Below are 25,311 nucleotides of genomic sequence, written 5' to 3'. Positions count from 1 at the left end.
TGACCACTCTAGCAATAGGTGGTCAACGTGTTAGGGTGAGTGTACATCCATGTGGGGCACCTCTGTCTGAACATTGAATATTGGAGCATCTTTAATTGATCTATGCACGAGCACTTTATTTCACAACAAAGTGGGACTGTTAACTGAAATGTTTACAGTTACAGTTAATTTACACATTGATGTATGTTTGAAATTCATACTAGTTAAGCACTGTGTTTTTTCTCTTTCATGTCACTGTGACGCTAGTCAGCTCACATTCACACTGCTGCTGGCAATCATTTGATTTATTATTATTTTATTTTTTCTTCATTGGCGCAAAGGTTTTTTTCTTCTATATAAATTAATTTAATACTTTCTGAATCACTGATCTGGAAAGGTTTGCAGATAAGGAAATCTGGGGTAAAAAAAAAAAAAAAAAACCTTATCTACACACTTATTTCAAGTCAACGACCCAAATATCTAAGCAAGATGTCAGCAATTGTAGCCTGCACATTTCTCTCATGACAGGTTCCTTTTGGGCTGGCCAGATACAATGCAATCTGATTGTACAATCACTTACAAAAAGTGTGAAATCTCACAAAAAAATCTATTTATTTTATACCAAAGCAAGTAGAACATTTTATATCACAGAGATATTGGAAAATATAAAAGAGATTGTACATTCAGATTGCAATGTGTGTGGCCCAGTTTTCTCAAGTCGCCATAAGCCCACCTAAGACCTGCTTACACAGCATTTCAGCACAGTAGTCCTTGTGTTTGTAGGCAGCAGTGTACTCTTATATCGCTTCTATTCGTTTTATCAGTTCTATTCTTATATAACTTCTGAATTTTGAACAATTTAAACAGCAATGTATGCACATGGGTCCTTTGGACACATCCATAAAAAGTGTATTTATAGACACATTTTCAGCCTATTGCTGTAACATGCATATTGAGGTTTTTCCTACAGCTTACATTTACCTCTTTGGAATACAAAGGATGTACTGTACACCAGAAACACCAATTCGTATGCTGAGTACAAAGAAATAGGTCTACATTGATTGAAGAAAAGGCCTTGCAAAACAGTGCATTAGAAACATATTGGGTTAGTAATGTATATACTATCACATAATACGTCATTGGAAATATTATGACAGTTTTTTAGCACAATCAGATCTAATGCACAGGAACCACAGTAATATGTACATAAGGACCCATTTGTCTATGCCTTAAAGGCCCATTTATAGCTTTTCCTTTTAACACACATTAACACATGTACAAGTTTGCCATTGTTTTACCTTTTGCATTTGTGCTGTGTGTGCTGTGTGTTTATGTGTGCTGACAGAAGTTCAGGAGCATTTTGAGAAGTCAAACTGTGGTAGAGGACATATTGATCGGGAATGGCAGCATACATGATCATAAGAAAACGCGCCAGCCAAAAACAATACTAAAAAAAAACACAGAAGAACACAGAAGCATAGATATAATGCTAGTGTGCACTGTTGTAGTTTTGATTGCTTTCAAATTGCAATGCAATGTGCTTAGTGTACTACAAGCATGTCACACTGCATTGCACTGGGAATATAGAGACTGCCATTGCTGGCAAGTATGTGACTTTAGTTATTTATAGCCTCAAACCTGGAGCAAGCAAAAGTCAGAGAAACATTCCTCATCTCTAAACATTTTTTGGATCAGTGACATAGAACGCTTTAAAGAATATGTAAACCCAACATTTCATATTCCTGCTATGTGCCTGCTGTATCATGTACTTGTATGAAAAAAGTATCCTGTTCTCTTTGTGTTGCTTTCTTTATGTTAAATTCCTGGTGTTCCTGTCAGTCCCTCTGCTTTCCTAATGAAAACTGACTGCATTAGGCAGGAGAGCTCACCGTGGTCAGTTCTCTAGCTGTGCTGGGAACTCAGTCTGCTCTCCTCCAATGATCAGACTTGTCCTGACATGCCCCCCTTCCTCCTGCAAAGTTATTCACTGGGAAGACACGTGTGCTGCTGTTTCTCCTCCCCCAACTCTCTGAGCTCCTTATGGAGTTAAGAACAGAGGTTATGTGATCACATAAAAAGGGGAAAAATGTATTTATAATGTTTTTTTAAATATATATACACACATGCTTTGCCTTTCCTTTCTATTTTAAACTGAATGGGTTGTTTTAAAAGGTTAGGGTTCACATATACTTTAAGGTACAGCATCAGTATGGCAGCCCGGCAGTTAGGAATTGTTAGATGGGGATACCAGCAATAGCGGCCCCCAGGTCTCCTTTTGGAACACACTGGGGTTGATTTACTAAAACTGGGGACTGTAAAATCTGGTGCAGCATGGTAGTCAACCTGCTTCTAACTTCAGCTTTTTTCAATTAAGCTTTGACAAAAAAAAAATGGAAGCTGATTGGTTTGTACTGCACTCTCCAGTTTTAGCTCATCAACCCCATTATCTTCTTATTTTACATATGCTTTCTTTAAAGAAGAACCCTGTCTACAGAGGAACATTTATATTGTCTGTTATTGTGGATCTGGTTAGACAATTTTATCTTAGTTATTAAAGCTTAAAGTGGTTGTAAACATCAGTCATGAAATCTGAACAAAGCACATACAGTATATCTGTAGTGTTTACTTGTCTCTCTCCAAAGCTCTGAGTGTAATTTCTCTCTGGTGCTTTGTCCCTTTGTTATCTGCATGTGTCACTTCTGACAAGCTATCCCGACACCAGAGATAAAATGGTGATAAAGCAGAGAGCCCAGCACACAACTTGTCTATTCACAACAGAGCTCTGCATTGTTCCTTTTTTTCTGTGCCGTGTGTAAAGGGGGGTGTGTCCATTTCGTCCAATCAGCTCTCACACACTGTACAATAGCTTTAACTGCAGCTCTCTGCCCCCTCCTTTGTGCTCCTGATGAAGAAGGATTTTATCACAATTCTGCACTTTTGAAGAGATGTAGGATGATTTGTTTCATCTCTGTGTATCATCTGAGGCTATTCACTACACTTCACTGGGTATATGTGAGGGTTTATAACCACTTTAAAGCTGGGTTCACACTATTGTGAATTCTCATGTCAGGAGACTGTGACGGCTCTCAATGGAGCCAGTTCACACAGCTCCGGGACGGCTGCAGAGCAGTTTGTAGAAGAGTCCCGTACATCTTCTGGTCTGAATTCAGCTAAAAATTCGGACTGAAATCGGACCTGAAATGGTGAACAGAGACACACTGGACTCCCTGTTGTGAGCCGCGCCTCACAACAGTGTGAACCCAGCATAAAGGGAAGGTAAAATGCACATGAACTTGTTTTCCAACCCAGGAGCCCACAGTTATCTTATTCTCTATATGTCATTTTGTTTCCTTGGGATCATCTTTGTCCCCTATTATTGACAGCTATCACATACAGTGATTGAGGAGAATTGGACACAAAGAGCCTCTTATATTTAGAATGGTTCTATATGTAAAAGATAAAAGTAAAAAAAGAAAGCTTTTCACAGGAAGGGTTGTTTTCTGAAATTATATTTTTCACTTTTTTAAGTTCTTCTTAAAAACTACTTTAGAAAAAGGAAAAATACTATTTTGCTACAGGTACAATTTATATATATGATGCAATATAAATATTGTCATTATCACCTTTGCATGATACATAAGTACATACTGTATGTATATGCTAGACATATACATTCTTTAATCGGTGTTTGTATGTAAATGTATATGTACATATATGTAAAATAAGTGCTACATAGATCCAGTCTAATGTAAACAGTAATTAGTACAATTAAAATAGTTTAGGTAAATAACTATAAGGACTAGGGTAGAGAAACATATAAAATCTTGTATGTTTATTTACTCTAGTCCGTATAGTTATATATAAAGATATAGGAACCTCAAAAAAGTTGCTTATCAAAAGCCTAAATCATTGGTGGTGGTGATGGTGATGATGTATCGGTTTTCAATTCCACATATTGGAATTGGGAAAACATTACATAGAAAGTCACCATTAAGTGGATATACTCTATCAGGCTTATTTACCCACTTGCCACCGGCCCACCGTCAAATGATGGCTGGGCAGGTGGCTTTCATTCTGGGTGGATGTCATATGACAGCTTCCCAGAACGTCCGCTCTCGTGCGCTGATCACGGCAGCAACATGTTGCTAGGACATGGCGCAACCCAGATCTGTGTAAAGAGCCACGGCCGTGGCTCTTTAACCATGTGATCAGCTGTGTCCAATCACAGCCGGTCACATGTAAACACGGAGATGCCGGTAATCGGCGCTTCTCGCCTCACACTGACAGAGTGTGAGGAGAGGAGAGCCAATCAGCGGCATCTCCTCACAGAGGACAGCTAGGTATGTAACCAGGGCACTGATCATTAGTGCCCTGATTACAATTAAGTGCCCGCAATGATTGCCTACCACTGCCAGCAATCAGTGCCAAACAGTGCCCACAAGTGCCACCAATCTGTGCCCACAAGTGCCAGCAATCAGTGCCTACAAGTGATGCCAGTCAGTGCTGCCCATCAATGCTCATCACTGCTGCCCATCAATGCCCATCAGTGCCGCCTCTCCGTGCCACCTTTCCGTGCCCAATAGTGCTGCCTGTGCCCACCAGTGCTGCCTATCTGTGCCCACCAGTGCTTTCTATCTGTGCCCAGTGCCCACCAGTGCCGCCTATCAGTGCCATCTATCATTGCCCATAAGTGCGGCATATTCGTGCCTCCTCATCAGTGTCACCTAATCAGTGCCCATAAGTGCCGCCTCATCAGTGCCCATAAGTGCCACCTCATCAGTTCCCATCAGTGCAACCTATCAGTGCCCATCAGTACCGCCTCATCAGCGCCCATCAGTGAAGGAGAAAAATTACTTATTTACAAAATGTACTGACAGAAAAACTTTTTCAACATTTTTGGTCATTTAGGAAAAAATTAAAAACCCAGGAGTGATTAGATACCACCAAAAGAAAGCTCTATTTGTGTGAAGAAAATTATAAAAATTTCACATGGTTCCAGTGTAGCACGATCGCGCAATTGTCATTCAAATTGTGGCAGCGCTGAAAGCTAAAAAATGGCCTGGGCAGGAAGGGGGTGTAAGTGCCTTGTATTGAGGTGGTTAAAGAATAAGGGTATGTTAGATAACATGTTAATCAACTCCTTCACCTTAGCCTAGTCTTTCACAACCTTTTCATCCCAGGGAAACACTTTCAATTATGTTTAGGTTTTAGGGAAACCCTGCTTAAAATGATTATATCTGAAGGTACATAAGTGTTCTCAGTAAGATCCAGAAAACAATAAATATTCTGGCATACATAGGGGGTTGATTTACTAAAGGCAAGTAGACTGCATTTTTCAAGTGCAGTTGCGCTCTATTTCCCCAGTGCTTAATAAATGTGGGGAAGTTTCACTTTGTAAAGAATACTCAATCGGGTGCAAGGATTTTTTTTTAAGAATGCATTTTTTGCTTGCATATGATTGGATGATGGAAATCAGTGGAGTTTCAATGCATTTACTAAGCTCTGGGACAAATGAGTGCAACAGCACTTCCAAAGAGCACAGTCTTTTTGCCTTACGTAAATCCACACCGTAGTGTATTAGACTCCCAGAGTGAATAATTTTTTAATACCCTCTTGCTCTATATATCAAAATTATCTTCAGTAAAAATACGGAAATGTAATGAAGAATAATAATCAGAAAAGAAACACAGACAATGGAAATTGTAGTGTTCCCGCTTACTAGTGGTCAGTAGCAAAATTTCCCCTATTGTTAGAGGTTAGTGAAGAAATGTCCTCCTACATTGGTGTTCAGCAGAAGAAGAGCATTTGCATTTTTGGACAGTGGTGAGATGCCCACCTGTATTGGAGATCAGTGGAAAAGTGTCCCCTTACAATGGATGTCAGTGGAAAATTCTACCCCAACAATAGTGATAGACATAGGTGGGAAATCAAGTCTGCCACTGCTCGGGGAACCACCAGAAAATTATAAAGGAACCCCGGTTAAGAATGGTTGCACTAGCCTTTGCAACAATACATCTTATAATGCTTTACATCACAAATGTTTTGAAATCCCTGCTTTTTATTGCACAGCCCACTCAGAACCTCGAGTGTACACAGGAGTCGTAAGGTGGGCCCCACTTTCTATAGTACCAAACCAATCAAGTGTCAGATTGTAATTTTTTTGCATTTATCTCAGGTGGTTTTGGGGTTCTCCAACAGTGCTTATACATCAAACTATCCACTAATGTCTATGGGCTGCCAAGGTGAGGTACAAAGTGCAATTATCCGGAGCACCAAGGAGAATGAACCTACTGTAGTTAGAACCAGTAGATTGTAATAAAACCAGACCTGATACTTTGCTGGGTCTTTCCTGACAAGAAGATCTCTACTGACACTTAAAATGGCCGTACCAGGCTAACAGCTTGCCTTTGTGTTAAGCTACTTGTGTCACTCGCCTGTAAGTTCTATATATATCTCTATGGAGAATCTATCAGAGGACACATGATGCAGTATTTCTGTACCCCTCTGTAGTGCATTCTAAGTAGGCATAAATGGAGAACTCAAGAAGGCGGGTGACAAGTGTAGAGCAACTGAGAAGCTATGTTTGGCCATTGAAAGTGGTGTTATTTGTAGGGGCAAGCATCCCAACCAGCAATTCCATTGAGGAATCAAATCCACCTAACTCCAAGCAAAACAGAGATATGAAATTTGAGTGGAATTGCTCTCCTTGAAGTCTCACTGCATTTTAAGGTGAGCTTGAACTATATATTTATGCTAAACAGGAATTTAAGAATCAATATGACATATTTAAGTGCCTTTTGATTTAACATACAAAAAATCTAAGGTATATATCAGTAATATCTATACAGATTATAAAGTTACTCTCTAAATTAGCAGGTAGTCATAACAGGTTGCAAGTCTAAATAAGATCAATACATGTCTTTATAGATCTCCTGCAGAAGAGGATGCAGTGATGCACTGGACTCGGTACGTTTGATACTCTGAACAAGCTCAGCATGCTCTGTCACCAGTTGTCGTAGATCAGCCATCTTGTGAAGAAGTTTTGGAAAGAGGAAAGGTGCATCAGGGTGAGATGTCTGCAGATGACTACGAAGAGCACTTAGAATTCTTTCTTGGATGTTCTCCACTTGGGGAGGGCTCATAAGGCCTGGACGGTCTAGAAAGAAAAGAGAAAAGAACAACGTTACAAAGTGGACTGAAACAAGAGTGGGGAAATATTGAATGCAGAAGAACAAACTATGTTTAAAATAGATCAGAGAAAGGAACCTGACAGCAAGCAGAATAGTAAATGAGCTTGTAAAAACCATCAAAGGTGTAAAATGCCTATATAACAATGAAGAGGTGATATTTCCAGAGGTTTCCGACTGAAGGGGAACAAAATGGCAGTAAGTCACAACCTTTATCAAATCAGGATAATTATTATGTATGCCAGTCACATTTCTGAATCTTTACTTTTCTGGCTGATCTCCCAAGAGAATTTTGAAAGAAAGGAACAGCATCTCATGCTGTGGTTTTCTGAATTGTCCTGACACTCCATTTTAAGAGACTATGGAGACAGCAAATACATTTCTGCATTACGTGCTAGTGTTTTCTAGGAAACTCTGGTGTACACGGTCATCCTTGGGCCTATTACACACGGGTGCCTGAGCCCTTGCATTGTAAATGAAGCACTGCGTAAACTGTTGGCGCTACATAAATCCAGTATAATAATAATATTTCCCACACTCACAATGCCCAGCTTCCATGTAGAGCCGCCTATAAACATGAATGGCTGTGCACAGCTGTACAGGTGTATACACTAGTGGTTGCATAAACACGATCCTAGTGTACGGGAGTATGCAAAAATTGAAAAACATTTCTATTTTTGCATTTGCCTGTATGATATACTCGTGCTTACGCTAACACGGGCATATACCCCAGTACCGTTGCACACCATCATTTATGTCTATGGGTGGCTGTACTCTGCTCCTGGGCTTTCTGGGCCAAGGATATACACTGGAGTTTATGCTGCACATGCTCAAGCACTCACATGCTGGGGCCTTTATTCAATAAAGCTTTGCTACTCTTACAGCTATATTTTAGGCAAACAGCAAAGTACACCAATGAAATACACACAGGTGACCTATCATACCTGCTAAACAATTTGTTCAGAGACTTTTGTAATTCCTACAACCCTTATCAGTCAGCACAGTTGAAAGAGTGATTCCACTTTCTCTGTTGGAGCCTGTGTCGAAGGGCTTTGGGTTTTTATTGACGGCACCAGTTTGAAATTAGTTTGAGACACTTCTGAAATTATTCAGAATTCAAAGACAAGTGCCTTTAATCTGCAGATGACCACCTTCTGATCTGCATTTGACCTGATTCAAAAAGGTTTTGCATTCCCATAGACTTTAATGGGAATGCAAAACCTGTCTTATGCGAACATAAGCCCCATTAACACAGACACCTACAGCGGTGTTAGCTTACCATTACAGCCTGCTGATTGGACAATTACAGAGCAGCAACACAGTGGTAGGCCATCACCTCTGCTCACTATTCTCTCTCCTACTGTCAGCACATGTGCAGCAGAGCCCTGAATAGATCTTAGTTCTACTCCTCCCTCTCCCAGTCTGAGTGCTGCTATGTAGGGGATGACAGAGTCTGATATCAAGACAGATTCAAGTACATATGCTAGTTGTATGTAAAAACATTTAATTATTTTAAAAGGATTACAAAACTTCATTAAATAATGCTTTAAAGGAGAAGTTCAGCCTGAGCTCATTTGGCTGGGCTTCTCCTATGGGTCACAGGAGTGCAATCCGTTTTGCAACCTTGTGACCCGTTTTCAGCAGAGAGCAGACTGAAGTCCGCTCTCTGCTGATATCACAGGAATCAGATCAGTCCAGGCACCGTGTCATCACGACAATAAAATCTAGATCCCCCAGGTGCCTGGACTGACACCCCTCTCAGTGAGCCGCTGAGTGCCTGAGACGGCCGCTCCCTATCCCTCCACAGTTTATCGCTCCAGTGAGCATGCACGGGGGGGGGGGGGGGGGGCGTAAAGGGCGGGGAGGGGCTCACTGACAGGCAGCAGCTCTCTGCTCGGGCAGCCGAGTGAACTGAGCCATCGGCAGTGTTCGATGGCTCGGTTCTCAGTATAGAGGTGCCAGGGGACAGATGCTGCGTCCACCTAGGTAAGTATGATGGGGAAAAACAAAACATACTTCTCTTTTAATATTTATCATGAGTGTAGCTTTAAAGTTTATGTAAAGAAAAATATTTTTTTAAATTTAGATAGATTAGGGATTGGTAAAGACTTCTGTCGGGTTTTGTTTTACTGCTTGAGTCTGGTTGCAGATGTTATTCTTTACTTCTTGTCCCAGAGACTCAACAGAAACTATGAGGCAATCTCTCCAATTCCTCTTTTAGATATTTGTCAACAAAACAGGTTTTCTGGTTGAAAGAGTTCAACATTAAAAACCTGACAGGGGTTCTAATATGTCTTCAGTGTACCATAACTTAAAAGAAAACAAAGCTGTGGTTTTACTTACACTTTAGGTGCATTTAGTAATCATTGTAACAAATCTGAATCTATCTTGTGCTGGCCTGACTTTAACAGAATCCATTCTGATTCGTTTCTGCAGCAAATAACACCCAAACTGGTTGCACAGTACAGTATTAAGTTTAATAAGGCAGAACTATACTTACCTTCAGTCCAGCGATCTTCAGGTAACCGCCAGCTTCCGGGTCTTGTTGGTCGGCCTCTGTCATTGGCTGAGCTGAGATGACATCACAACCGTGCCTGCAGCATTGCCGAATTTGGGGCAGACAGGCAGGTAAGTAACTTTAATACAGAAGAGATAAAGCATGTCTCTTCTGAATTAAAAATCCAGCCTGTTCGCCCATCTTTGTTTTTTAGAATAAAGTACTACATTAGGTGTGTACTGCACTATTCAAAAAAAAAAAATCAGTTAGGGTTACTCAGCATGGGCCAGACATACTCTGTGGTTATCACCTATGTGAACTAAACCTAAAAGTATCACTGAAAATACTTTTAATATTTTATTCATGTTTAAAATGGTACATTTCTCTTTCTTTGCTTCCAGCCATGCAGTCTAAAGCTTGCCATACACTAATAGATTTCAGAACAAATGTTTGCACGAACATTTATATGAAAATTCTGATTGGTGCATAACAAATGTCATTTGGAAAGTACTTCACAATGTTTTTTTTGCTTTTAACATTCCATTTTGGAATACATGGACTTTCCAGAGTGAAAATCACTTTCACTGTTAGGAAATTAATTAATTGAGAAAAGTTTTCCATCTTGCTCTTTTAAAATTTTCCTGTCACTGCAGAGGAAAATTAAGGTCAATTTGACTCCCCCAACAAGTGGAAAATCGAAAAAAAAAATGTTCTGAAAGTGAACATTTTGTTGCATAATTCTACTCTTGTATGGCTAGAACAGTCTGGTACCTCACGACTTCTAACTAATTGGTACTTTCTTATGAATGTTTCAATGCCAGTTGTTTGCTTTTCTTGCTTGCATTTCATAAGGGTTTACCTTTCATTAGTAATTATGAGTAATTTACCAAATGGATCTTGTGCCTTCTGTTCTACAGAACCGAGCCACTGACTGGTTCATTCTAAGCTGACTTAAGCCGCGTACAAACGGGCGGACTTTTCGACCGGACTGGTCTGAACGAATCCAACCGTGTGTGGGCTTCATCGGACCTTCAGCGGACTTTTTCTGTCGAAAATCAGATGGACTTTAGATTTGGAACATGTTTCAAATCTTTCTGACAAGTCCAGTCGAAAAATCAGTTCGTCTGTATGCTAGTCCGACGTGCAAAAAAGGACGCTAGGGCAGCACTAGGGCTAGGGCAGGGCACTTTTCCTGTCGAAAATCAGATGGACTTTAGATTTGGAACATGTTTCAAATCTTTCTGACGAGTCCAGTCGAAAAATCAGTTTGTCTGTATGCTAGTCCGACGTGCAAAAAAGGACGCTAGGGCAGCTATTGGCTACTGGCTATGAACTTCCTTATTCTAGTCCCTTCGTACGTCATCACGTTCAGTCCAACGGACTTTCAAACAGGCTTTAGTCCATTCGTGTGTGGGCAAGTCCGGTCGTTCGAAAGTCTGTCATAACTCCGTCGAAAGTCCGTCGGAAAGACCGTCGGACGCTTGATGCTGAAAAGTCCGCCCGTGTGTACACGGGTTTAGGGTATTAAAGGGTCTGGACATTTTCAAGGCTGTGAATTAACATGCAAATTCAGATTTACAGAATGTACATGTTTATGTCTGTGGAGGTGGTAGGGCACCTATTGCCACAAGCATGCAATTCTTATTAACTGCAACTGGATGCCCCCAATTCAGTTGCAAACAAAAATCATTAACAATAAAGCACAATACCAAACTTTTGAGTACCTGTTTTAACCACTTCAGTCCCGGAAGGTTTTACCCTCTTCATGACCTTCATGACCAGGCCATTTTTGGCACTGCATTATTTTAACTGACAATTGCGTGGTTGTGCGACACTGTACCCAAATTAAATTGATGTCCTTTTTTCCCTACAAATCAAGCTTTCTTTTGGTGGTATTTGATCATCTCTGCAGGTTTTATTTTTTGCTTTATAAACCAATAAAGAGCGACAATTTTGAAAAAAAAAAACAATATTTTTTACTTTCAGTTATAATAGATATCCAATAGAAAAATGTAAAAATAACCACGAATTTCTTCATCAGTTTAGGTCAATATGTATTCTGCTACATATTTTTGGTAAAAAAAATCCCAATATGTGTATATCGATTGGTTTGAGCAAAAGTTATTGTGTCTACAAACTATGGGATTTTTTTGGAATTTTTATTTATTTATCCTTTTTACTAGTAATGGCAGTGATCAGCGATTTTTGGCTGGACTGCGACATTGCCGCGGACAAATCGGACCCCTAAATGACACTTTTGACACTTTTTTGGGGACCAGTGACACTAATAGAGTGATCAGTGCTAAAAATATGCACTGTTACTGTACTAATGACACTGACAGAGAAGGGGTTAACACCAGGGGTGATCAAAGGGTTAAGTGTGTCCTTAGGGAGTGCTTTCTAACTGTGTGGGGGATGGTTTGACAGGGGAAAGAAATAGATCTGTGTTCCTGCTTATCAAAAACACAAGATCTCTCTCTTTTCTCTCTGACAGAACGGCAATCTGCCTTGTTTACATAGGCAGAACAGTGTTCTGCCTCTTCTGGGAACGATTGCGGGTTGCCGGTGGGGACCCACTGATTGGCCCCCCTTTAGCCAATCAGCGCGCGATTGCACCTCCAGTAGCATGCACGATCCCCCAAAGCTACTGCACAAAGCGACGTACAGGTACATTGTTTTGCGTAGCCAGGCCGCCTTGCCACAGTGCGGAAGGATGTCCGGAAACCAGTTAAACAAACATATTGCTCTTGTTACATCTTTTCACTGGAAAGCCACAAAACTAAAATTACCTGCATTTCCACAGGTGTCAGCATTTTGAGATGCAGCAAACTGACATGATATATCACAACCAATAGTTTCTATCCTATAGGTTTACCCTTTTTTTGTTTATATGATGAAAACAGACATGACATAGAGGGAGGAATACAACATTAGGACACGATTAAATAATGGGAGGGTTCTAACCACCACATAAGATGATAGCAGCTACGAAGAGTGCCAGATCACTGTCGTTAAGTTCCAGTGCATTGAACTTGGAGGCAAAGTGAAATTTGGGTTCCATTATATGGCAGAACGGAAGACGTAGACTGCGTAGAAATTCACGAGTGACAAAGCCACGGCCTCCAGCTACCAGTAGCCCATCCTTGTTCATAAGGGAGGCTATCATGCAAAATATTGCTTCATGGACTCCGTATTTTAGTAGTGTGACTTGATCATTGAGGTAGAGAGAGCTGAAGCCTGGAACATTTTTTGCAAAGTCAGTAAGTGCACGCACAGTCTCCACTGAAGTACATTGGCAGCGATAAAATACATGAACTCCAATTTCTGTTCCAGGAGGATCCTGCATTGGTAACTGCTCCCACACTGCCCCTCGTTCAGCCTGCCACAGGGTCTCCATGTCATGTATTACAAAGGGCTGAAAAAAAATAAATGTAGTTTATGTAACAATCTTGTTTCAGTACTCAAATGTCCATAGACAGAATTGTCATCTACTACAGCATTTCTTAAAAAAATTCACAAGGCTTTTCATGCTTGTAATAGATTGTTTCATGCTTGTAATAGATGACTCCTGGGCCTCACCTTTCTCTCACAGAAAACATTTGGGGCTCACCTATTTCTTATGGAAGATTCATAAACTTTATCAGTCTCTAACAGAGGACACCCAGGACTCACCTATCTTCTACAGAAGATTTTTGGGCCTCAGCTATGTCTTAAGGAAGACACTTGGGCCTCTCAAGCCTCACAAAGAAGACACTTTGGTCTCACTTATCTCATATGAACGACACCTGGGCCTTACCAGTCTTTCAGACATGGCTCTCATCTATCTGTCTTAGAAGATATTTGGACCTCTACTATGTCTTACGGAAGACATCTGGGCCTCATCAGTCTCTTACAGAAGACGCCAGGGCCTCACCTATCTCTCAGAGAAGATATCTGGGCATCACCTATCTATCAAAGAAGACACTTGAGCCTCACCTATCTCTTATGGAAAACATCTGCATCTGGGCCTCACCAATCTCTCACAGATGATCTCTTCTATCTTGAACATCATTTGTGAAAGCTAATTAAACTAAGGCAAAAGGTGACACTACATGTTACTATGAATTACATGCATTATAAAATGAAAAGAGAATAAAGACCATGTAATAAAGGCTAGATAATAAAAATACCAAAGTTGTAAAATGGAAAGCCTTTCAGATTTCACAGTTTGAGAATTGCCAATTGCCAATCTTCTGTGTGCCCTGACAATTTGAAGAACACAAAAACTAAACTAGACAGAGAAATATATTCTAGTGAAGTGGTGTTTTTCATATATTAATTAAGCAATGCAACTATTGATTTATGTAAATACCTTGCCCCATGGTTAGTAGGTTAGTTTGCATTTTCTTTTTAGTCAGGAAATTTCTCTCGTCCTCACCGATATGCTACTCCTGCCAGTTAGAATGTCCCGTGCTCTTTTCTTTGTCATAGTGAAAGTGTTCATGTAAGAAGAATGGATTTGCTGTGATAGTGCCAGCAGATCTGACACCTGGGAGTCAGTTGTTTCCGAATCCACTGCTGATGTCTGTACCAGGCGCCTCTTCTCTGCTTCAGGCATTCGACCAAATCTAATTGCTGAAAGAGAGTAACAGAGAAATGTAAAAACTAAGACTAAGAATAACAAAATTGGATGAATATATAGTCTAATGATAAAGGGTTAGTAAACCCAGAATTTATATTTCAGTTTTGAAAGATGTTGAACTACCTGACAGTTTTTTATCACCCAGGGACTTTATTGGTGAGATTTCTGCACTTGAGTTACTAGACATGCAGACATAAGCTGGTCATACTCGAATCAAATTTCAGGGATTTTCCAAAATAATTGGCCAAACTTAATTCCATGTTTGGGCCTGGGGATGGCAGCCACTGGTGACACAACTTGCAAATTTCCCCAGAGCTGACAAATCCCCCCTCCTAGCACAACCCCCCCCCCCACCGAATTTCCTCATGTGCACAAATCCTTACCCATCACAAATCCCCTCAAAAGCCCCTTTCTAACACAAATCCCTGCCAAAACATTTCCCTTCCTAGCACAAGGCACCTCCCCCAAAATCCCCCCTCCTAGCACAAATCACCCCCCTCCCCAAATTTCCCCATGAGCACAAATCCCCCCTCCTAGCACAACCCCCCCCCCCCCAATTTTCCCTCCTAACACAAATACCCCTCCCAACGTACCCTTCCTAGCAACCCCTTCCCCCCAAATCACCCCCTACACAAATCCTCTCTCCCCAACTCCCCTTCCTAGCACACTGTTATCACAACTTTCTTACTTTGCCCCCCTCCTCCCTTGTCCCCAGTGCAATTCTCCCCTCCTTCAAACACACAGACCTCAGATTCAGTGCAGCAGATGGCTGTGTGATGCCCTACCCCCCAGGTTCCTCCTCATCTTGCCACACCAGAGTTTAGGAGTAGCCTAGGGCAAGTGGACATTCAACACTTCTGCCAGGCAGCTAGTGGGGAGAGATGCTCCTGCGGGGTATGGAATTGTGGCCGGGGACACCCCTGACTGTCAGATCAAGACTTTACAGGTTTGCAAACCCTGCACAATCTTGATGCAGGAGCGATCAGAAGGTGGAGGAGCTGGAGGGCAGAGAGAGCACATCACTCACCTCCTAACTCTCTTCTGCTCTCCAGATTTGGCTTGTGACAGTGCTGCTTGAGACATCCCGAGCTAAACTGTTTGTGACATCCCACGCCAAGCTGCTTGTGACTTCCCCGCTAATCTGACAGGAGTAGTGATGCTGCTGTCGTTAGCTTGTAGCGGCAGGAACTCTCCAAGTGGCGCCCCCCCCCCACCTCTCATGATTCCTGCCCCCCACCTGTCCTGGCCCTGTTTACAAGGCACCCCCCCCTCCAACCAGAATAGAAGTTGAATAAACTATTTACTGTCAGTGAACTGTAACTATTAGTTGATATAATAAAACAATAGAAGTTGTATTACTGCTCATAAAGAGGTGCAGTGAATTTAAGCTGTTCTGCGAATGTGGGTAATCCAAAGTTCATATTAAAGGTTTCCAAAAAACATATTTATCTGTTAAAAAACAGACCATGGATAAAAGTGCAACCTCCTTTGTGGCTCGTCCTTGGACTTGAGTTTAACATGTAAGGGCCCTTTCACACCTGCGGACCAGTCGGGTCCACTTGTCAGTTTTTTAGGCGGACCTGAACGGGCGCTCCATAGACCTCTATGGAGCGACGGATGTCAGTGGTGACAGGTCCTCTGACATCCGATCCGCTCTGATCCGAAAAAGTGTGACGGAGGAAAACCCTATTTTTCCATCCATCTGAGGATCGAATCGGATGAAAACGGACAGGTGGTCCATAATCATCCGATCCCCCCATAGGGGAGAGTGGCGCTCTGACAGGTTCGTCCCTGCACAGAGTGCAGAGACGGACTTGTCATCCGCCGGCTCAGCGGGTATAAATGGAGCGATCTCCACTGAGCAAGCGGAGGAGTAAAAACGGATCCACACGTGTGAAAGGCCCCTAATGGAGAATGTAACAAACAAAAACTTCACCAAGCGCTCAGCCCTGACTTATATGTGATGATGTAGGAACAGGAACACTAGTGTGTGGATTCATAAATCAATGATTCAATAAGTGAAGTTAAAAGGAAATCAATAAATGCAAAGTGATCACACTAGGTCACGGGTAACCCATACTTTATAGCAGTGGTTCTCAACCTCAGTCCTCAAGTACCCCCAGCAGGCCATGTTTTGGGAATTTCCCTTAGATAAAATAGCTGTCCAAAATACCAAGCCATTGACTCTGATTTAAAGCACCTGTGCAAGATAAAGGAAAACCTACAAACATTGCTTGTTGGGGGTACTCGAGGACTGAGGTTGAAAACCACTGCTCTACACTACAGTATACAGAAGCATCTCTCCAAAAGTAACTGGGAATCAATGCTGCTAGGTTGCCAGAAGGGGGAGCTTCAGGAACATGTTTATATAGTACAAAGAAAACCAGCACAGGGCTCATAGTGTAGTATGAAAAATCAGTTATGATGGATCTATTGCCCGCCTGCTAATAGTTTTGCGAGTGCAACTCTTTTATTCCTAATTAAAAAATGGGGTAAGAAAATGAACAGCACTACTTCATATATACCTATTTGTAACCTTACCGCATTAAAATATCCAGCTAATCCAATGTGTAAAAATAAGAGCAATAAATATGCAAAAGAATACTAATTCTACTAAAAGATTCATATGCAATAAAGTGCTAGTGCAATAAACTGTGCAATCATATATGTTTATATAAATTTGCAAAAAATATATGCATCCAGAAAACTATGTGTAAAAGAAAAAAAGGCCATATATTTCATACAAAAAGACCAATAATAGTGTAGTCTTGCAACCAAAATCACCTAAAACGTGAGGTAAATAACGGCACTACAAAGTGAAAGAGTGATCTCACCCTCACCTAAACATAAATGGAACACAATAAACAAATATTATATATTCTCAAAATAAATGAAAAGTAGACTGAAATCACACCCAGTGAAACTGATGATCTGTAACATTCGGTAGATGTGTCTTTAGAATATCTTCACACCACACCATGTGAGACTGTGCAACCACTTCCCCATTCGGTTTAAACTCACCAAATTAATTTGCCTCACATTCTCATGTTTGGCAAAGTAGGCAATGTACCCCTCAGGGTCAAGGACATCAACAACAATCTCCAGCCATTAGAAGTGAATCACAAGTCTTTCACGTGTAAAAAGAAAGGTAGAGCTCTGATTTATTAAGAAAAATCTTCAACTATTAACTCACAATTTTTCAATACAAACAGGCATATAGTAGAAATATTGTAGTCTAGCATATCTTGTTCATAGCTCATTTGAATTCAACTCGGATTCTAGACCATTTAATGTGGCGCAATGGTAGGATGAGTGGTATATGAGGTTTAGATCACAGATCCTGAGATTTTCCCAATAGTGTAGTCTTGGACGTAATTCAGTTCTTCCAAAACAATTCCTTTCCAATGTACATCAAACACCCAGTGCAATCCTCCACCATTATCACTAGGTCAACTCACCAGAAATAAATGCTTATCAAATTATAAACCAGCTACTGCGCTTTCCCCCATAAATTCTGTGGCTGCTGATTCCACTCCAACGAGGCTCTTATTCAGTCTCATGTACTCCAACATCACATGCAGTAGGAGGACAAAAAAATGAAGCTCCCATAGTGTAAAATCATTTAAAAACAATGCTCTTTATTTAAAACATATATAATTCACTCACATTTTAAGGTGCCTACCCGACACTGGTATAGCAGCTTCATCATATAGCTCTATCGCTTCCGGCTGGAGCTCCAAGCCGTGAGTGTGATGTCAGTGTGCGTGGTGACCTCAGTGTCCTGGTCCCCACATTCGCATTTCGTCATACAACGTTTTCGAGGAGAAGAAGGACGTACAAATGCAACAATGCTATCTTTATAGAGGGCATCTGGCCCCATCTCTCAATCATTTCAAAACATTCAATCTCCAATCACTTTTAAAAACGTAAAAATACCAAAATTCACTCATATTGCGGATTAAGGGTTCTCAATTTATATACTTAATAAACTTATTTAAAAATAAATAAATGTGCCGACGTAGGACACGCAAACTTTTGCGTACCACTTACAGTTGGTAGCCAACTGTAGGTGTCCTGTTGAATAATGCCTCCCATCAAATAAGGCATTTTGCTGCATGTGCAGCGATGGCTCTGTACAACATGTGATGAAACTTTACAGCATATGATGACTCTGTACGGCATGTAATGACTCTGTAAGGCATGTGATGACACTGTACGGCATGTGATGACACTGTACCCTCTTCTCTGATGGTAGGGTGTCCTGTGGTTTAAAAAACCTCTTGGGGGACGTCCTTGCAATTCCCGCTGAAAACAATCATTCCTTTGGTATGTGTGTTCCTTGTACCCTAGATCCATTCCGTTGCATTGTTTTTAAATGATTTTACACTTTGGGAGCTTCCTTTTTTTTGTCCTCCTCTTGCATGTGTTGGTGGAGTACATGATACTGAATATTGTTAAGAGCCTTGTTGAAGTAGAATCAGCAGCCGCAGAGTTTATGGGGGAAAGGCAGTAGCTGGTTTATAATTTGACCAACATTTATTTCTGGTGAGTTGACCTAGTGATAATGGTGGAGGATTGCACTGGGTGTTTGATGCACACTGGAAAGGAATTGTTTTGGAAGAACTGAATCACATCTAAGACTACACTTTTTGGGACATCTTTTTGTATGAAATATATGGACTTTTCTTCTTTTGCACATAGTTTTCTGGATGCATGTATTTTTGCACATTTATGTAAACATATTTGATTGCACAGTTTATAGCAGTAGCACTTTATTCTTTATGAATTTCTTAGTATAATTATAATTTTTTGTTTGCATATTTATTTCTTTTATTTTTGCACATTGCATCAATTGGATATTTGTTTTAATGTGGTAAGGTGGTAACACATTACAAATAGGTATATATGGAGTAGCGCTGTTTATTTTCTTACATCATTAGGATTTGATTACTCATCAAAATTAGGACAGCAGCTTTCTGTTTTTGGATTTTATCGTTTTGGCCGGGTTCACACTGGTACGACAAATGCTCCGACATTGGGAGCTCATGTCGCATGACGTGTGAAAATCAATGTTTCCCTATATGAGCCATCTTAACTGGTCCGACACAAGTTCGGTCCGACTTTGAAAATGCTCCCTGCACTACTTTGGTCCAACTTTGATTCTAATTCAGCCCACTGAATATCACTGAAGTAGGGACAAATTTGGATCGCAGTCTTAATTGATCCGACTTTGGCATGCAAATTGTGCTCTGATGATCTTGAAGGGGAACTCCACGCCAAATTAAGAAAAACGCCATGGGTTTCCCCTCCCAAGAGCATACCAGGCCCTTTGGTCTGATATGAATTTTAAGGGGAACCCCCATGCCGAAAAAACGTTCTTCTTCCGATGTTGACTCAACGCTCTCTCCCGCTCTAATGTCGGGTGCGCGGTGTGCCACTACTTATATTGGCATGGGGCGGGGTCACCGTGTGATGTCATCCGAAGGCCCTCCCCTTATGACATCACTGCCCCAGACATCACCGGACCCCGCCCTATACCAATTAGAGGTCAACCGATATATCGGCCGATATTTGGCTTTTTTTACTTAATCGGCATCGGCAGATTGTGCTGATAAAAAAAGCCGATTATAACTTCAGCGGGACTTGCAAGTGACTTCTGTAATAGAAGTCAGTGCAAGTTGTCTGAAGTTTTCTTCTCTCCTCCCTGGGCAGCCTGCCAAATCTGATAAGAAGAAACATTGTATCTCTTCAGGTTTTTTTTTATCAATAGACTGAACTCCGTGTGTAGAAGTTCTCCGTTTAACCATTTAAAGACTAAATCTTTTCTGACATTTGTTGCTTACAAGTAAAAATCCTGCATTTTCTGCTAGAAAATCACTTAGAACCCCCAAACATTATATATATATTTTTTTTAGCAGAGACCCTAGGGAATAAAATAGCGGTTGTTGCAATATTTTATGTCACACGGTATTTGCACAGCGGTCTTTCAAACGCAATTAAAAAAAAAAAAAATACACTAATGAAAAAAAAAAAAAAAAGCAGTAAAGTTAGCCCATTTTTTTTCGTCCGAAAGTTTTGATTACCTGTTTTTGTGTATTTAATATTTGAGATATAGTTATTTTTTTTAATCTAAATTATACATACAAGTGAACTGACTGGAGGTTTGTTTTGTTTAATAAATGTTTAAATGTAAAAAATTTTCTGTATCACTTATTACTTAAGGCTGCTTTCACACTGGAGCGGGCATGCGTTGACAGTAAAACGCTGTTAGTTTTAGCGGCGCTTTACCGCCATTTTAGCGGCGCTATTCGGCTGCTAGCGGGGCGCTTATAACCCAGCTAGCGGCCGAGGAAGGAGTTAAATGCGCCCCTGAAGCGCTGCTGCAGAAACACTTTGTAGGCACTTCGGCAGCGGTGCGCATTCATTTCAATGGGCAGGAGTGGTGGAGCAGCGGTATACACCGCTCCAAAGATGCCGCTTGCAGGACTTTTTTTTTAACATCCTGCCAGCGCATCGCCTCAGTGTGAAAGCACTCGAGCGTTCACACATTCTGCAGGGAAGCCGTTTTACAGGCACTTTACAGGCGCTATTTTTAGCCCAAAAGCGCCTGAAAAACACCCCAGTGTGAAAGGGGTCTAACTGTTAGATTTTATAAGATGAAGGGGAAAAAAAAAAAAAAAAAGAAAAAAAAAAAATCGGCCTAATATATCAGCCCAAAAAAATCGGCATCATATATCGGCCATCGGCCACCGCGATTTCTAAATATCGGCATCGGCCAGAGAAAAACCCATATCGGTCGACCTCTAATACCAATATAAGTATCGGCACACTGCGCACCCAGCATTAGAGTGGTAGAGAGTGTCAAGTCAACATCGGAAGAAGAACAGAGCGAGAAGACAGCAGAGAAGACCCAGCAAAAGAGCGATGCATACTAGCTCATTATGCCTTTGTCTTACAGGTTTTTTTTTCAGGTTTGACTTTTTTTTTTTTTCGGGTTTGACGTTTGACGCAATGACGTGTCATTAAACCCAGACTATGGGTAAACTCTCATTACATGTTATATAACAGAGTGTTCATACTCACAAAGCCACTAAAGCTTTTGTTTTGTGTAGAGTGAAGCATACCTGGTTGATCCTGCATTCAGCTGTCCCTCCCATCTTCTCTGGGTCCCCACTCCAGACTGAGATTGTGTAGACCAGTGGGTTTCCTTTACTGAGCATGCTCAATTTCAGTTCCCTTCTAAGCTCCTTAGTTCCGTCTTTTTCTTATCTGTACAGCCCACATTACTATAGTGACACATGTGGGTGTATACGCAGTGGTAAATGACACTCCCACTCCTTGCCCTCCTATTACTAAACACTATAGAGTGGAATATAGTATTCTAATTGAATACATTTACTAAGAAACTCACAAAAACACTTTTACCGCTTGCCCACCAGCCGCCGTCATTATACTGTGGCAGGTTGGCTCTCCTGCGTGAACTGCCGTAGCTGTATGGCGGTCCGTGCATGGGAGATAGCTGCGCGCCATGGGTCCAGCTGACTTGATCGCAGTGTACAGAGGCAGAACGGGGATCTGCCAGTGTAAACAAGGCGCATCCCCATTCTGCCAGATGACATGTCAGAGATCTTCTGTTCCCAGTGATCGGGAACAGTGATCTCTGTCATGTCCCTGGCAGCCCATCCCCCTACAGTTAGAACATGCTGAGGGAACACACTTAACCCCTTGATCGCACCCTAGTGTTAACCCCTTCATTGCCAGTGTCATTTTTTTATTGATAGTGCATTTTTTAGCACTGATCAATGTAATAATGTCACTGGTCCCCAAAAAGTGTAATTTGTTCACCGCAATGTCGCAGTCCCCCTAAAAATCGCAGATCGCTGCCATTACCAGTAGATCAAACTTATTCCATAGTTTGTAGACGCGATAACTTTTGCCAAACCAATCAATATACGCCTATTGCGATTTTTTTAACCAAAAATATTTAGAAGAATATATATTGGCCTAAACTGATGAATAAATAGTTTTTTTTTAAATATTTTTTGGGATATTTATTATAGCAGAAATTAAAAAAGAAAGTTTTTTTTTTCAAAATTGTCACTCTATTTTTGTTTATAGCGCAAAAATAAAAACCACAGAGGTAATCAAATACCACCAAAAGAAAGCTCTATTAGTGGGAAAAAAAAGGATGTAAATTTTGTTTGCGTACAGTGTCGCACAACCGCAAAATTGTCAGTTAAAGCGAAGCAGTGCCAAATCGCAAAAAATGGCCTGGTCAGGAAGTGGGTAAATCCTTCCGGCTGAAGTGGTTTAATATAAATTGGTTATAAATATATCAAATGTAACTGCTAATACATGTAAAGCAAAAAGAAAAATAGAGCCTTGGATGCAGATGCTGTCTGAACAAATTGAAAGCTAGTGTCAATCATCTGACTCTGCCTACACCATATTAATGCACAAAATATACACATTTAATGCTCAATAAAGATTTATAAGGAGTTGTAAAACATTTTTTTATATTTATAATGTATTTCAAATTTCTCTTCTAAAACAGTTTTTTAGTCATATGACTGGCACAGCACCAATCAGCACTGTGCAGACACAGACTCACACTGTAGAGAGCATACATGAGCATAATAGGCACTGTAAGTACCAGGTGCAAAGTGTTCCTAGTGCTGCTTCAAGGCTCCTGTGCTGCCTTCCCTTTTGTCACAAAAAAGGGGCCATGAACCCGCATAGGATACTTATTTCCAACAACTGGCTCTACAATAGCTAATTACAAATCAAGTAATTTTGGAGTCAGGAAAGCATACAGAAGTGTGAGAAGCATGGTATATAGGGTGGTTAGTGAACAACTGGAGAATGTTTAAACATGTGATATTTCGTTATATCAAAAATCAAGCCATTTGTTCCAGTGTATAGAAAATGCTTTGATGCCCAAATGCAGACTTTCATTGTGATTATGAAAATATATAAATGGAAACCTTTCAGAGAACATAATGCTTAGCAACATGTACACATTACTTACCATTATGGGACATGCCAAGGTTTAGACACTTGTGAAATCGACAGTACTGACATTTGTTTCGATTCTTCTTCTGTATCTTGCAGTTGCGATTACAGTATTCATACTGAAGCCTCATCCGCAATGTTCGGCGAAAGAAACCCTGTAAAAGTTAAAAGACGGATACTAGGTTTTGGCAGCTTTGGTGTTTAGTGGCACTCTTTCATAACCCTGAACATCTCAAAAACATCAGCTCAACTTTTTTTCCAATGCAGTGGGGTTGTGCCTGCACTGCATGGATTAACTGCTCATTTTGTCTAGGGGTGAACACAGAACCTATATTCGCCCCATCCTTTGATCCTCCAGAAAATCGTGCTCCCCCACGTCCAGTGGTGGACTGTTGCTAACGTCTTTACGTCCAGACCCGGTCTAGGGGCATTATGACATCAGCAACACTCCACCGCACAAGACTGTGAGGTAGCAGGAGCCGACGGGACCGGTTTTGTGCTACTATTTCTCGGGTCCCGTGCCGATAGGCTGCACTGCTGCTTAATGAACACAGGAAGTTGCCTGCTCGGCACGTGTGTCATTCAGAGAATACTTTCCATTTTCTTAACCGCTTGCTGACCAGTAGTTGCACTGCGGCAACATGGCTCAGCTGTGCGAATCGCCTTTATGTTATGTTGCTTCCTTTTTTTGGCCAGTAGGGGCGCACACCCCCTGCTCACCCACGGAGCCGATGCGAGTGCCCAGCGGTCGCGATCACCGCCAGGCTCCGCGATCGCTCGGGGCACACTAAACACAAAGTTTCCAGTTCTCTGAGGGGAGAAGAGACAGATCGTCTGTTCATACAGAGTATGAACAGCGATCTGTTATCTCCCCTACACAGTCCCCTCCCCCCTTCAGTTAGAACACACATTAGGGAACACAATTAACCCCTTGATCGCCCCCTAGTGTTAACCCCTTCCCTGCCAGTGACATTTTTACAGTAATCATTGCATTTTTATAGCACTGATCGCTGTATAAGTGCCAATGGTCCTCAAAATTGTCCAACGTGTCCGCCATAATGGCGCAGTCCTGATAAAAATCGCAGATCGCTGCCATTACTAGTAAAAAAACATTAATAATAAAAATTCCATAAAACTATCCCGTATTTTGTAGACGCTTATTGCAATTTTTTCTACCAAATATATGTAGTATACATATCGGCCTAAACTGAGGAAAAAAATAGTTTTTTAATATATTTTTGGGGGATATTTATTATAGCAAAAAGTAAAAAATATTGCGTTTTTTTCAAAATTGTTGCTCTTTTTTTGTTTATAGCGCAAAAAATAAAAACCGCAGAGGTGATCAAATACCACCAAAAGAAAGCTCTATTTGTGGGAAAAAAAAGACTTAAATTTTGTTTGGGTGCAACATCACACGACCGCAAAATTGTCAGTTAAAGCAACGCAGTGCTAAATCGCAAAAAGTGCTCTGGTCAGGAAGAGGGTAAAATCTTTCGGGGCTCAAGCGGTTAATGAATGCAAAGTGTTCTCTGATTGGACGAGGTGGAGATTGTTATTTCACCACGTCACCTCTCCCCCTCCTCCAATCACAGAATGCTTTGTATTCATTCAAGCGGTTAATGAATGTAAAGTGTTCTCTGATTGGACGAGGTGGAGATTGTTACTTCACCACGTCACCTCTCCCCCTCCTCCAATCACAGAATGCTTTATATTCATTTAGGAAATGCAAAGTTTTACCTGAATAGCACCTGTGCCGAGCGATTGATCAGTCGTTCGGTATGGGACCCCGAAGCCAGTGGCAATCACTGGTTTCCAGCTTCCATAGGATCCTACATATACAGTATCTCACAAAAGTGAGTACACTCCTCACATTTTTGTAAATTTTTATTCTATCTTTTCATGTGACAACACTGAAGAAATGACACTTTACTACAATGTAAAGTAGTGAGTGTACAGCTTTTATAACAGTGTAAATTTGCTGTCCCCTCAAAATAACTTAACACACAGCCATTAAT

At 41.0% G+C, this 25,311-nt stretch overlaps 1 protein-coding gene across 1 annotated transcript in view; it reads right to left on the bottom strand.

Annotated features, from left to right (window-relative positions):
- Positions 1–269: 269 nt before the first annotated feature.
- The window catches only part of PPARD (peroxisome proliferator activated receptor delta), a 67,286-nt gene continuing 42,244 nt past the window's right edge, over positions 270–25,311 (bottom strand). The window contains exons 3-6 of the mRNA XM_073616021.1: positions 23,313–23,451; positions 14,081–14,277; positions 12,628–13,078; positions 270–7,135 (exon numbers count right to left, since the gene is read on the bottom strand). Coding sequence (XP_073472122.1) covers positions 6,888–7,135; positions 12,628–13,078; positions 14,081–14,277; positions 23,313–23,451 — 1,035 coding nt within the window. The 3' untranslated portion in view covers positions 270–6,887. The remainder of the gene's footprint in view (positions 7,136–12,627; positions 13,079–14,080; positions 14,278–23,312; positions 23,452–25,311) is intronic.

Source organism: Aquarana catesbeiana, linkage group LG02, assembly GCF_042186555.1.
Source record: "Aquarana catesbeiana isolate 2022-GZ linkage group LG02, ASM4218655v1, whole genome shotgun sequence".
Lineage (NCBI taxonomy): Eukaryota > Metazoa > Chordata > Amphibia > Anura > Ranidae > Aquarana > Aquarana catesbeiana.
This window is presented reverse-complemented; position numbering and strand designations above follow the sequence as displayed.